Raw genomic sequence first — 12,671 nt, forward strand, 5'->3', positions numbered from 1 at the left:
GATACGAGGGGTCTCGAGCCAGTGTCAGTTGTGGGATGGCAACGCTCTCCATTAGTGGCAATGGTGATGATAATAAATAAGACCAATCCTCTGATGGAGGCCGACCCAACACAGTAGGAAATAAGACAAAAATGGCGGCAACAATTTCCGACTCCCAGTCTGTAAGAAACTATTTTTTTCATAATTTTACAAATAATATTACTTTCTTTCCTTTCATGATTCGTGGCTATAAATGCACTATTGGGATTAGTATATGGTATTTTAGATTATTTTATTTTGGTAATTTTTTAGAATTTTGTAATTCTAAAAAAAAATTGAACTCGAGAGTAAAATATTTTAATAATGTTTTTTCTTTCATTATTTATGACATAAATGAAAGTAGTTGTTAAAGCCTTTTGGAATAGAAATACTAATTTGGCAATTAAATCCGCATCATGTTAGTAGGCTTATTAACTGAGTCATGCATGATGTTAAGGGGACTGCCCCTAGAGGGCAGCATACAGAGGCACTGTTCTCCTAATTACATCCTGGAGAATAGATTTGCATACTTTTTACCCAGAATCCCTAGCGGAGCAGGAATGACTTGTAAGTCTCCGTACGCCTATGTAGGCACACACTCTCCCTGATGTGTATGATTATCCCCTGACTCTAATTTTATCTATTTATTTATAAATTTATTTTATTAATAATTAATAATTGTATTAATAATATCTGTTATTTATTTTCTAAATTTTAGAGTAAGAGATTTTTTTTATCAATTTTCTCATAACATAAGAGATACTGCAGTGATGCTATAGTGTATTATTATTATTATTATTATTATTATTATTATTATTATTATTATTATTATTATTCGATTTATCATTCATATTTTTTGGATATTATTCTAAACAACTTGTTAGAACTTGAAAAAAGACATTTATTTATTTTTTTAAATAAATATTTGCTCAAAAAATTTGAGTTCACTCTTTTAATATAAAATATCCTCCATCATTTTTATTCTAGGAGTTTAGTGCTGTTTATGTGGTGTCAGAATAGGAGAATATTTTAACAAACCACAATATAATTTCCGAAAAATAAATAAATATTATTATTATTACAATAATAATAATAATAATAATAATAATAATAATAATAATTGTAATAGTACTACTACTACTAGGAATAATAATAATAATAATAATAATAATAATAATAATAATAATAATAATAATAACTAAATAACAATAAAAATAAGAATTAAATATTATTAGTAATAATAAGCATTAACTATTAGTATTATTGTTAATAATAATAATAATAATAATAATAATAAATAATATAAATAATAATATAAATAATAATAAAATAAATAATAATAATAATAATAATAATAATAATAATAATAATAAGAGAATGTAGTTTGATATTTTATTAACAAAATATTTTATGGTTTCTGATATATTATAGAATAATTGTAAGGACATCACTAATCACATAAATGACCTTTTTTTTTTTTTTTTTTTTATTATATTCGTTCATTGGACGTTTTTCATCAGTACAATATCAGAAACCAGAAAGACATAACATATTATATGTCATATTTTCTACATTAAGATTGGAGTGACCTATCCCTCCAGCCTTATACACCATAAAGCCACATGGATGGACCCAGTAGACAAATACCCTCTGTGCCACCATGTGGTGCCTCCATATGGAAAAGTAGAAAGAAAATACCTTTGTCATAAGGAGCACGCCATGTCTTTTATACATAGGGGATCCACCTTAAGCACCTTAAGTAATTAGAAGGCGTTACAGTATGAGAACCTACGTAGTGGCAGAATGGTGGGAGTCCATGGTATTGGCTACTATGTTTATTGTAAGATTTTTATACTTCTTCTTATACATTGTTTCCTCTTGTGATTTTTTATTTATACCAACATTTAACACATCCAAAGAGTTCCACAAGATTGGTTACAATAAATGCACTTGTTCTGTCCTCCGTAGACCTCTGTACCTCGAAAAAATTTCACATCCATTTTAACATAATTGTGTGTCTACTGGTGTCAGCTTTTTTTCCAAAGAACAAAGGGATAGTGTGTTTTCCTGGTGTCAAAGTTGGAAATGTAAGTAATTTTGTGGACATGGGAAGCTGGAGAGAAGAGTAATACCCTAAATTCCTGAGGGACATGAAATGTATTTTAGATGAATAAGGGTCAGTGTTGATTTGTAGGGCTGACAATCATAGTCTTCCAGAAGGAACAGTAAAAACTCTTTTAAGTTACACTTCAATCATATGCGCTACACTCGGTAAGGACATTCGGAGATCCTGGGGGGGGGGGGGGGGGGCTAGAAAACTTGTGAGATATTATGTAAAGTTTCTTTCTAACTCGCTCGGGTTATTAGTTGGACATTCCTTGGATGTTTCCACTGTTGATAATATTCCTGACTATTAAATATCACTTAAGTCGTATGTACAGTAGGTTATAGGATAATTGAAGGTAAACAGTGTACACCTTCACTTCTTGGGACACAAATTTAGATTTGACCAAAAAGTTAGGTAACCTTGGAATTAAATTCTATTAGTAATTTTGTATTGACTGGGCAGACCAGTGCGAAATAAACCAGGTTCATTAGGAATTTTACAAAAATTTGGGGCCACCCTGAGAACCTGAAGTGCAATCATCGGAGGTGCAAGAGAATAAATAATGATACTCACCTTCCCTATCCTAGGCTGGGCTCACTTGAGGCATCTAGGGCCCATTCCTTGCCATCTTCGGTCCTCAGTGGTCACATTTGGCACCCAACATAAAGGATGCTAAGTAGGGTTGAGCGATTGGGATCGGAAAAGATCGGATTCCGAGTAAATTTTACGATTGCTATTGGAATTCCGATCCCGATCTTTTCCGGCAGGATCGAGGTCAGAGGTTATCTCAAGATCGGCTCAACCCTATTCATGTATATATCATTAATAGGATTGAGCAATCGGGATCGGGAAAGATTGGATCAAATTGAGCAAATTTCATGATCGGGATCAGCTGGATAATGATCGGAAATCGGATTTTAAAATCGATCCTGAAATCTCAAGATTGGCTCAACCCTAATGCTAAGAGCATAAAAATTAGGACTGGGCAAGTCAGTCTGGAACTATTTAATGTTAGGTTCAGACCCATGTTTGGCTTTCCTTTCCTTGGGTCCACTTGGGGACCTAGAAGAAGGGGAAACCTAATCTGCTTAAAAAAATGGTTACCTGCAGAAACCCATAGACTGTAATGGGGTCCATCAGGTTTCCACCCGATTTCCACCTGAAAAATGTAGAGAAAAAAGTCCTGGTTGCAGAATGGGGAACGGAATCCCCGAACGGACTACAAGCGCAGGTGTGAACCTAGCCTAAGAAACAAATCTTGCAAGGTTCGCCCATTTCTACCTAGTTATGGCCTTGTAAGATAATAATAGATGTATCAAGGCAAAACACCATGGAGCTTGGGAAAGTGGGTGAGAATCTTTGTTAGAATTGTAATAGCGCAGATGTTTGGACTTACATTCACAGATTTTTATTGCAAAATCTTCTATACTTTGGTTGCAGTCCCACAAAAAGAATTTAGTATTTGGCTTCCTTTATAAAGTGAGGCATCGATAGAGATCCCGGCTCACATTGGTGGTTGCTACGGATTAGATCATCTTTGCTCTTTTCCCTCAATATCATTAGGTAAACATTTGCCGATTGTAATTTTAGTGATTGATTTAGAGGACGCCAGCTGCACCAATCCAATGGAAGAAAGCCTAGACAAGTAGCATTTCCCATCCCATAGTGCTTATTGGGGTCCCGTAACCTTGGCCAGGGGACATTAATGTTGCCCAGAGTAACCAGTCAGATGTTTGCGTTCATTTTCTAACCGTAGAATGCGATTGGTTCTCATTAATTATCAGTGAAAGAAAGGAGCCATATTATGTGGACTGAAGAGAACCTTCTGCACTTTTTGGTTCTAGGAGCACGAATCCTTAAAGGGAATGTCCACTGTTTAACACCATGTCATGGCTGATGTTATAATATATCTTCCTAGCAGTTAGGCTACATGACCTATTGTTTGCTATGGCCCCATACACACGACCCTGTGGGAAGGTGAGAGTCCGGAGGCAAAACTCAAGACAGATCTTATTTCCACTTGTCTTGCTTTTTATATGTATGGGTCTGCCGAGGTCACAGACAGAACACGGAAGTCATCCTTGTGCCATTTATGCTGTTTTCTCACATACCCATACATGTTCTGTGCATGTAGCCTTACAGCTCTGTTTTTATGATACAGAGATAGGTGTGAATTGGGCAAACGGGTAAGTAATAACATTTTTCAGCATACCATGGGAAGGACTAGTCTTATGATATATCTTAATAACAAGTGCGAGTGCGCTCACCTCCTTATGTGATTAAGATACAACACTTACAGAAGCTTGAAAATTGATCACTATAGACTAATAGTTCGGTAGGTTTACTAGTGGCCACATTGAAAGTAGTACACTGACCTAAATTCAGCAGGACAGGAAGTAACCCAATTACATTGAAGTGTTAGGTAGCGGTGTGGGAGGAGGAAGGTGCTAACAGCAATTCAAATGAGTTGCCTGGCAGCTCCACTTAACATTGCTAGTGAAATCTGCCTGTAATGTTACTGAGTGCTGCAGTACATCTGCATTACTGCAAAACTAGGGATGGCCTCATGTTGGAAGGTGCCCTGTGACCTTCCATTGGCACCCATCCCAATGTATAAATAACCATACATTGTCCAAGTAACACTAAACAGAAGTACTGTGTGGTGCTGTCTCCATAATACTCTGCAGATATGTTATACCGTAGCAATGTCATGCAAGTAAATGCTGCCATATAGTGCTAATAACGCCATGCATAATACTAATCTAATTGTAAAATAAAAGTTGAACAATGACTGAATGAAACTACAGTCCAATTTATATTAAGATCTTTACTGGTCAGAAGCCATGGTATCAGCAAGGATGGCTGGTGAGCCCTGTAGAACTGCAGTCAGGGTCCCAGTGACCACCCTGATGGGAACTTCAATGGTTATAACTCTTCTAACTACTTAAGAGTTCCATGATATGATTGTATGTTTAGGTCGGAGATGCTAATATTGTTCTACTCTTTATTTGCAGGTTTTATTTGCTTTAAACCAGACATTGCTGCAACATGAAAGTCTACGGGCAGGAAGCTTTCAAGCCCCCTACACAACTGAAGATCTTATTAAACATTACAACTGTGGAGACCTCAACTCCGTCATCTTCAACCACGAATCTACACAGGTCTGTATGGGGAATGATTCAAGGAACATTTATGGTATGTCAATAAAACAGTAGTCAGATGCTCCTCCGTCGGTCTTGTGTTGGACGCCACTGGTTGACATTCTTTCTAGAATGAGCAATCCAGAAATTAGGTGGTGGCTATTGAGGGTTCTCTGGGACCCCAGGGGAGGATTAGTGATCTCACCACATGGGTGAGATCATCTGGAGTGGAGTAGAAAGTAATCGACTTCAGATGGGAATAGTCTTCTGTCTGTATTGGACATAAGGAAGCCAGCTGGACCCATCTATGCCCAGGATTCCAGACAGTACTCAACCATCGCCCCAAGTGGAAGGGATTAAAAGGATTGCCTAGGATTAGGAAAAATGGATTGTCTCTTTTCTTGTCTATGGACTATGCCAGACATCACAGCCCAGCCTCATTTACTTGACATAAAACATTTTTTTCCAATCTTGTACAATCCCTTTAAAAGAAGCCAGTCAGGTCTAGTTGGAAGACTAAAACCACCCACAGGTCCTTAAGGAATGGTGGTTTAGTGTCCTAAATAGCCCTATTCTTACACTTATCCAGATCATGGTACTCCTGGCACCTGTAAAGATCACTGAAGCCACCTTAGTACACCTTGACTTCAGTGTGCATGCGCTGAACCGAACCTTGGGTTCATGCGCAATGAAGTTGAGGACTTCAATAAACAACTTTGCAGGAGCAACGGAGAAGACTTTAATGAGTCTCATCAGACTTATCTCTAGACAGGTACAAAGCGGTTTATTTATTGTTCAATGGACAAGGAAAAAGGAGGCAGGAGGCGCGCTGGTCCAAATGTAAATGCTTTATTCAACACACAACGCATTTTGGGCTTGTCACCCTTTCTCAAGTGTGTACAAGTGGGTTTTTTTTTTTTTTTGTGGCCACTGACAGTGTTATGGAATCCCTTATAGACCTTTAAGTTCTTCTAGGGTACCTGCATACCAAATCTAGGTTGTTATACAATGACATCCTCATCTCACAGATCCTTGTATAACTAGATAACTAGTGGCCAGCAAAAGTTGGGTCAGCCAATGGAGCTGTGGATTTATTAGATGTCTTCACCATCACTTTTTGTAATACCACAATTTTTGGATTGCATTTTTTATCTTTTATTATATTTCTGGTGGCAGTCATTTTATGTAAGCGGCCAAATCCATCCATGTGACGTTGGCTTTAGTGAGATACACTTGGAAAGAGATGAATCGTTTTTTGATAAATAGCGATATATAACATATTTTCTTATTTTTTAATAACATTCTCCACCATTGCCCCTGCCGCTCACTATACCCCAGTCCCACGTGTGTCACCTTCCACTGTATTGATCTTGCGTCAGTCTGACGTGAATCTCCTTGGCCCTATCTTCCCCCTCTATGCCCTTATAACGCGGTCGCTCCACACGTGGCTCTCATTTGCCCAGGGAAATAATAGGATTACAGCGCTGTCCCTCTTGGTTGGCCCTACTGAGCGCCAGGCTTGTTGGTTTGTCTGAAAAGATTTGGAAGGAATGTGCAGCAACAAAGACCAATTATATGGACTTCCCGAGTCTTTGCACATAAGTCCTCTCATCATAACTAAAGGCTTAAGAGCAATTCTTAGTTTATATTCAATGAGAAGCCGAGCTCATGGCCTGGTAGTCTAATGATTATCGCAATAAGTCGCTGCGCTAACACACTCTCTGTACTTAAGCCCTCTGAGACATTCGTCACTTGAGGGCTTACTGCACGTTGCCCAGTGTCGAGGAGCCTTAAAGGGGATGTCCACTCTATGCATTGCTTTTAAACTGCCATTGATCTATGAATGATGGAGTGTTATGGTGATAGACGAGGACTTATTATACTAGCTGTCCCAGGTTTATGTGGCCGATACCTTGGTTTAATCTGGTGGTCTACCACTTGCAGCCTGGTTGTTGTAGTTTTGCAATGACGAGGGAGTCACTGGATGGAGACCATTGACTTGAACAGTATGTATTTATCCCATATGGTACCAATACATATATGGCATTGTGTGCCATGGTATGTGCCTATATGCAAGTGTCTGGGTGGTTACCAATATGGCTGCTATTCATGGACATTATTACTAGGATAGCAGGCATAATATTTGCTGTGGGACTCAGTGTCTTAAAGGGGTTGTCCTAGACTATGCCATTGATTGCTGTGGCTTCTTCACTACTTGCCAACCACAGCGCCTTACAATGTATAGTGATTGAGCTTGTTATTGCATTTTTCTTGAGTGGAACTGAGCTGCGGCATTACTATGTGACTAGTGGATGTGTTGGGAGAAGACAAAATGGAGCTGAATATGGCAGTCCTGGACAACTGCTTTCTGGAGCACTAGGACTAAACTATGTAGCTCCAATGTATGTCTTATTTTGGGGTTCAGTGGTTATCTCTGTACATTGACATCATATGTTTATTTCCTTTGCTGTCTTGGTATCCCATGAGATATTAAATCCTTATACTATGACATCACTGTGTGCATTATCCTATACTATGACATCACTGTGTGTATTATCCCTGTACTGTGACATCACTGTGTGTATTATCCCTGTACTATGACATCACTGTGTGCATTATCCTATACTATGACATCACTGTGTGTATTATCTCTGTACTGTGACATCACTGTGTGTATTATCCCTGTACTGTGACATCACTGTGTGTATTATCCCTGTACTGTGACATCACTGTGTATATTATCCCTGTACTGTGACATCACTGTGTGTATTATCCCTGTACTGTGACATCACTGTGTGTATTATCCTGTACTGTGACATCACTTTGTGTATTATTCTGTACTGTGACATCACTGTGTGTATTATCCCTGTACTGTGACATCACTGTGTGTATTATCCCTGTACTGTAACATCACTGTGTGTATTATCCCTGTACTGTGACATCACTGTGTGTATTATCCCTGTACTGTGACATCACTGTGTGTATTATCCTGTACTGTGACATCACTGTGTGTATTATCCCTGTACTGTGACATCACTGTGTGTATTATCCCTGTACTGTGACATCACTGTGTGTATTATCTCTGTGCTGTGACATCACTGTGTGTATTATCCTGTACTGTGACATCACTGTGTGTATTATCCCTGTACTGTGACATCACTGTGTGTATTATCCCTGTACTGTGACATCACGGTGTGTATTATCCCTGTACTGTGACATCACTGTGTGTATTATCCCTGTACTGTGACATCACTGTATGTATTATCCTGTACTGTGACATCACTGTGTGTATTATCCCTGTACTGTGACATCACTGTGTGTATTATCCCTGTACTGTGACATCACTGTATGTATTATCCTGTACTGTGACATCACTGTGTGTATTATCCCTGTACTGTGACATCACTGTGTGTATTATCCCTGTACTGTGACATCACTGTGTGTATTATCTCTGTACTGTGACATCACTGTGTGTATTATCTCTGTACTGTGACATCACTGTGTGTATTATCTCTGTACTGTGACATCACTGTGTGTATTATCTCTGTACTGTGACATCACTGTGTGTATTATCCCTGTACTGTGACATCACTGTGTGTATTATCCCTGTACTGTGACATCACTGTGTGTATTATCCCTGTACTGTGACATCACTGTGTGTATTATCTCTGTACTGTGACATCACTGTGTGTATTATCTCTGTACTGTGACATCACTGTGTGTATTATCCTGTACTGTGACATCACTGTGTGTATTATCTCTGTACTGTGACATCACTGTGTGTATTATCTCTGTACTGTGACATCACTGTGTGTATTATCCCTGTACTGTGACATCACTGTGTGTATTATCTCTGTACTGTGACATCACTGTGTGTATTATCCCTGTACTGTGACATCACTGTGTGTATTATCCCTGTACTGTGACATCACTGTGTGTATTATCTCTGTACTGTGACATCACTGTGTGTATTATCCTGTACTGTGACATCACTGTGTGTATTATCCCTGTACTGTGACATCACTGTGTGTATTATCTCTGTACTGTGACATCACTGTGTGTATTATCTCTGTACTGTGACATCACTGTGTGTATTATCTCTGTACTGTGACATCACTGTGTGTATTATCTCTGTACTTTGACATCACTGTGTGTATTATCCCCGAACTGTGACATCACTGTGTGTATTAACCCTATATTATGACACAGCTGCCAAATGATCACTGATAATGGACAACACATCCCCACGTGGTCAACTTTTTGCATTAAATTCTGCTATACAAGATACTACATGTAAACAGCGGTTACAAAACTATCCACATGACCGTGCTCTTCTCTATTAGCAAACTAAAAATGACTGATTTTGGAGTCTGGGGGATTTTTCTTTATGGAGTTCCCCTTTAATTACAATTGACCAGCGATTCTGTATCCTGCAAACACTTAAGTGACATTTCTTCTTTACATATAAGTTAAACTGGCAGGAGAATGTAGAAAACACTTCCATATTTGTTGTCATATTCATTCTTTGACTTCCTGTCTGTGGCCGCTGACCTTTGGATAGTCGTGCGGTTGTCCTAAGGCTAAAAGCTGACATTGTGATAAATGGACGGCCTGTGTGTTGACTGACAGCCTGAAATGACCTCCTGTCTTTCTCTCTTGTTGACTCATTCATTTTATAGCACCAGATTGTTATCGGTGACGGTGGTATTCATTACTATGTCTTATCGAGATCATGGCATGTATAGGAGTGACACCCTCTCGGTCTCTACAGAAGAAGGACTTTCTAAAATTGTTGGTCCTTTAGCCTTATGCGGTTGAGGTAGGACAGGTCTAAGAAGCAACTTTCTCATAATAGGAGCTATGAGTCTTTGCATTCTATAGGTTTCCTATAATATGCCTATAGGGTTAGTCTAATTTGACATCAATATCATTCCTTGAAGGGTTTGTCCATTTTTTGCAATCCTTTTTGGTTTGAAGGGTCCATGAAAAAATTTGCTGATCACATGTTGTCCTAGTGGGGAGTCTGCTAGGGATCAGCTTTAATGTGTAAGGGCTAGTTCACACGGGCACAGAGGGGGCGGATTATGGCACGTAATCCATGTCAAAGTCCACCCCCTCACAATGATGGTCTATGGAGACCGCCAGGCTACTTTTTTCCGTGAGTGGCATATGGCTGCCCTTTCTTTATGGCGGATTCTGCAACTTGTTGAGCCGCGGTGTCCGCCTTGTGGCAGCAACCTCTGGAGTCGGCCCATTCAGTTGAGGGGGAAGCCGCGACTGTCAGAAGCCGCGACTTTCGGAAGCTGCGACAGTCATGGCAGGCAGGTGTTGGCTCGAGAATGACGCGGCTCCTTGTGTTACTGTCGGTGCCAAAATCCACCCACACTAAACTCAGCAAGTGTTCAATTCTCCTTTGGCGCCACCATAGGGTAAAATGTGGTATCTATAGGTCTTCTACACCAGACAACCACCTAATAAACTCTTAAAGAGGACCTGCCACCAGATGTTAGAAACCCAAGACAAAGAGATCTATTTCCTTCTCCACTGATTCAACTGTTCTCCTGCTCATTATTGTCAATCTGACTGCTTCTTTACATTCTAATCCATCTCCATATTCAACCTCACCCATAGAGTTCTATGGAATGGGGAGGGGTGGAGTAGGATTCTCCAGCCAGCTGGTTAATTGATTTATTTCCTCATTCTGTGCACTTCAAGTCTCTTATCTACAACCTAACAGTGTTAAAAAAGAAAGGAATAGCAGGGTGTAACAGTAGCAATTATTTGAGTGTCTTTTCAATCCCTCCTCATCACTTTATAGACTAATATGGAGAAAGTAACTGAATGAAAAGTGGAGAAGAGAACAGATTTCTTTAAGATATATTACAAGGTTTCTTATATTCACCTGTACTATTCATGGAGGACAACTTGTTTATAACTGGAGCTACACTATAAGAGACAACTAAAAACAGAAAACAGTTCCTTCCCTGATGTTGAGAACCTTGTATTAATATAATATATTATAGAGTCTATTAGGAATGATCGTTGAGCTGAGTTATGGCGGCAGATATCATCACAAAAATAATATTCATGAATTATAACTACAAAAAAGTTTTAAAAAAAGAAGAAGAAAGAAATACACTAATGATGGTGGAATCTCATGTCAAATATGTTGTAATCTCCGGTGATAAAAGTGTCACGGTGCGTCTAAGAAGCTATCCGGCTCTTAAGGCATCTTAAAGTGAAAGCAGGATTCTGGAATCTGAGAAGCAGATGTTCTAGGCTGGGCTGAAACAATACCATGATCCTCAGTAAATGAAAGACGAAATGAGAATCAGATGGTGGAGACCCGATCGTGATCAAGAGATAGAACGAGACGGCCCCGCTCCATTTATTAAAGATAGATGATAGCCTTGTAAGGAAAAAAGATCATCTTGTCATCATCTATAGTCTTCTGTCATCTTGTAGCAAAATAAAAGCGGCGACAGGACAAGGGTTAAGCAGGAATGGCAGATCTGTTACGTTTAAGAAAGCAGAAATGGCAGTCATGCAATCCCGAGGTGTAACCTGAAGCTCCTGGATCCGAGTGCAACAGGGTCCTCACTTGCCTATTCCATCCATTTACAGTAATGGTGTTGTCATGGGGTACTGGCTTAACTTGTGGAGACACAACTGGTGCTCATTGGGAAAAGATATGCAAATGAGCTCTCCTCTAAAAAGAAGAAGATTATCTTTGTAGTGACACCTACTGGTAGATAAGATGTAAGTAGTGTTGAGCGATCGGGATCGGAAAAGATCGGATTCCGATCGGCGATCGAGTAAATTTCACAATTGCGATCAGAATTTCGATCCCGTTCTTTTTAGGTGGTATCGAGGTCGTAGGTTATTTCCCACAATGCTTTGCTACTGGCCAAGCATTGTGGGAAAAGCTAGCAATGTTAGCTACTAGGGATGAGCGAGTACTATTCAAAACTGCCATTTCGAATAGCACGCTCCCATAGGAATGAATGGATGCAGCCGGCACGCAGAGTTTGCCGGCATCCGGCCGCTTAACCACCTGCGTGCCGGCTGCGCCCATTCATTCCTATGGGAGCGTGCTACTCTTCTGTTTCCTTCCTGCTGTGCTATATACTCGACTCTGCCTAGCCTAACACTAGCCTAGGGAGGCGGTGGCACACACGGCGCTCTGAAGGCCTGTAAATGAGAGAGAATCGGACCGAGAACCACTGGGAGCGGCAGTGATCTGTGCAGGTAAGTGGAAACCAGGGGGGACTAAGTAGCCAGAGGATTTTATTTTTAATCACTACACAGCGTGGAGTCTAAAAATTAAAGCGTTCAATTTTTGGACTCCATGCTGTGTAGTGAATAGAATCGTTTTTAAAATCCGATCTTCGATTATTAAAAAAATC

At 39.5% G+C, this 12,671-nt stretch overlaps 1 protein-coding gene across 1 annotated transcript in view; it reads left to right on the top strand.

Annotated features, from left to right (window-relative positions):
- Nucleotides 1-12,671, top strand: part of TRABD2B (TraB domain containing 2B) — a 183,591-nt gene that overhangs the window by 73,200 nt on the left and 97,720 nt on the right. Inside the window, exon 3 of the mRNA XM_075286244.1 lies at nucleotides 5,140-5,286. Within this exon, the coding sequence (XP_075142345.1) occupies nucleotides 5,140-5,286 (147 nt within the window). The remainder of the gene's footprint in view (nucleotides 1-5,139; nucleotides 5,287-12,671) is intronic.

The sequence above is a fragment of the Leptodactylus fuscus genome, chromosome 9 (genome assembly GCF_031893055.1).
Source record: "Leptodactylus fuscus isolate aLepFus1 chromosome 9, aLepFus1.hap2, whole genome shotgun sequence".
NCBI classification, from domain to species: Eukaryota; Metazoa; Chordata; class Amphibia; order Anura; family Leptodactylidae; genus Leptodactylus; species Leptodactylus fuscus.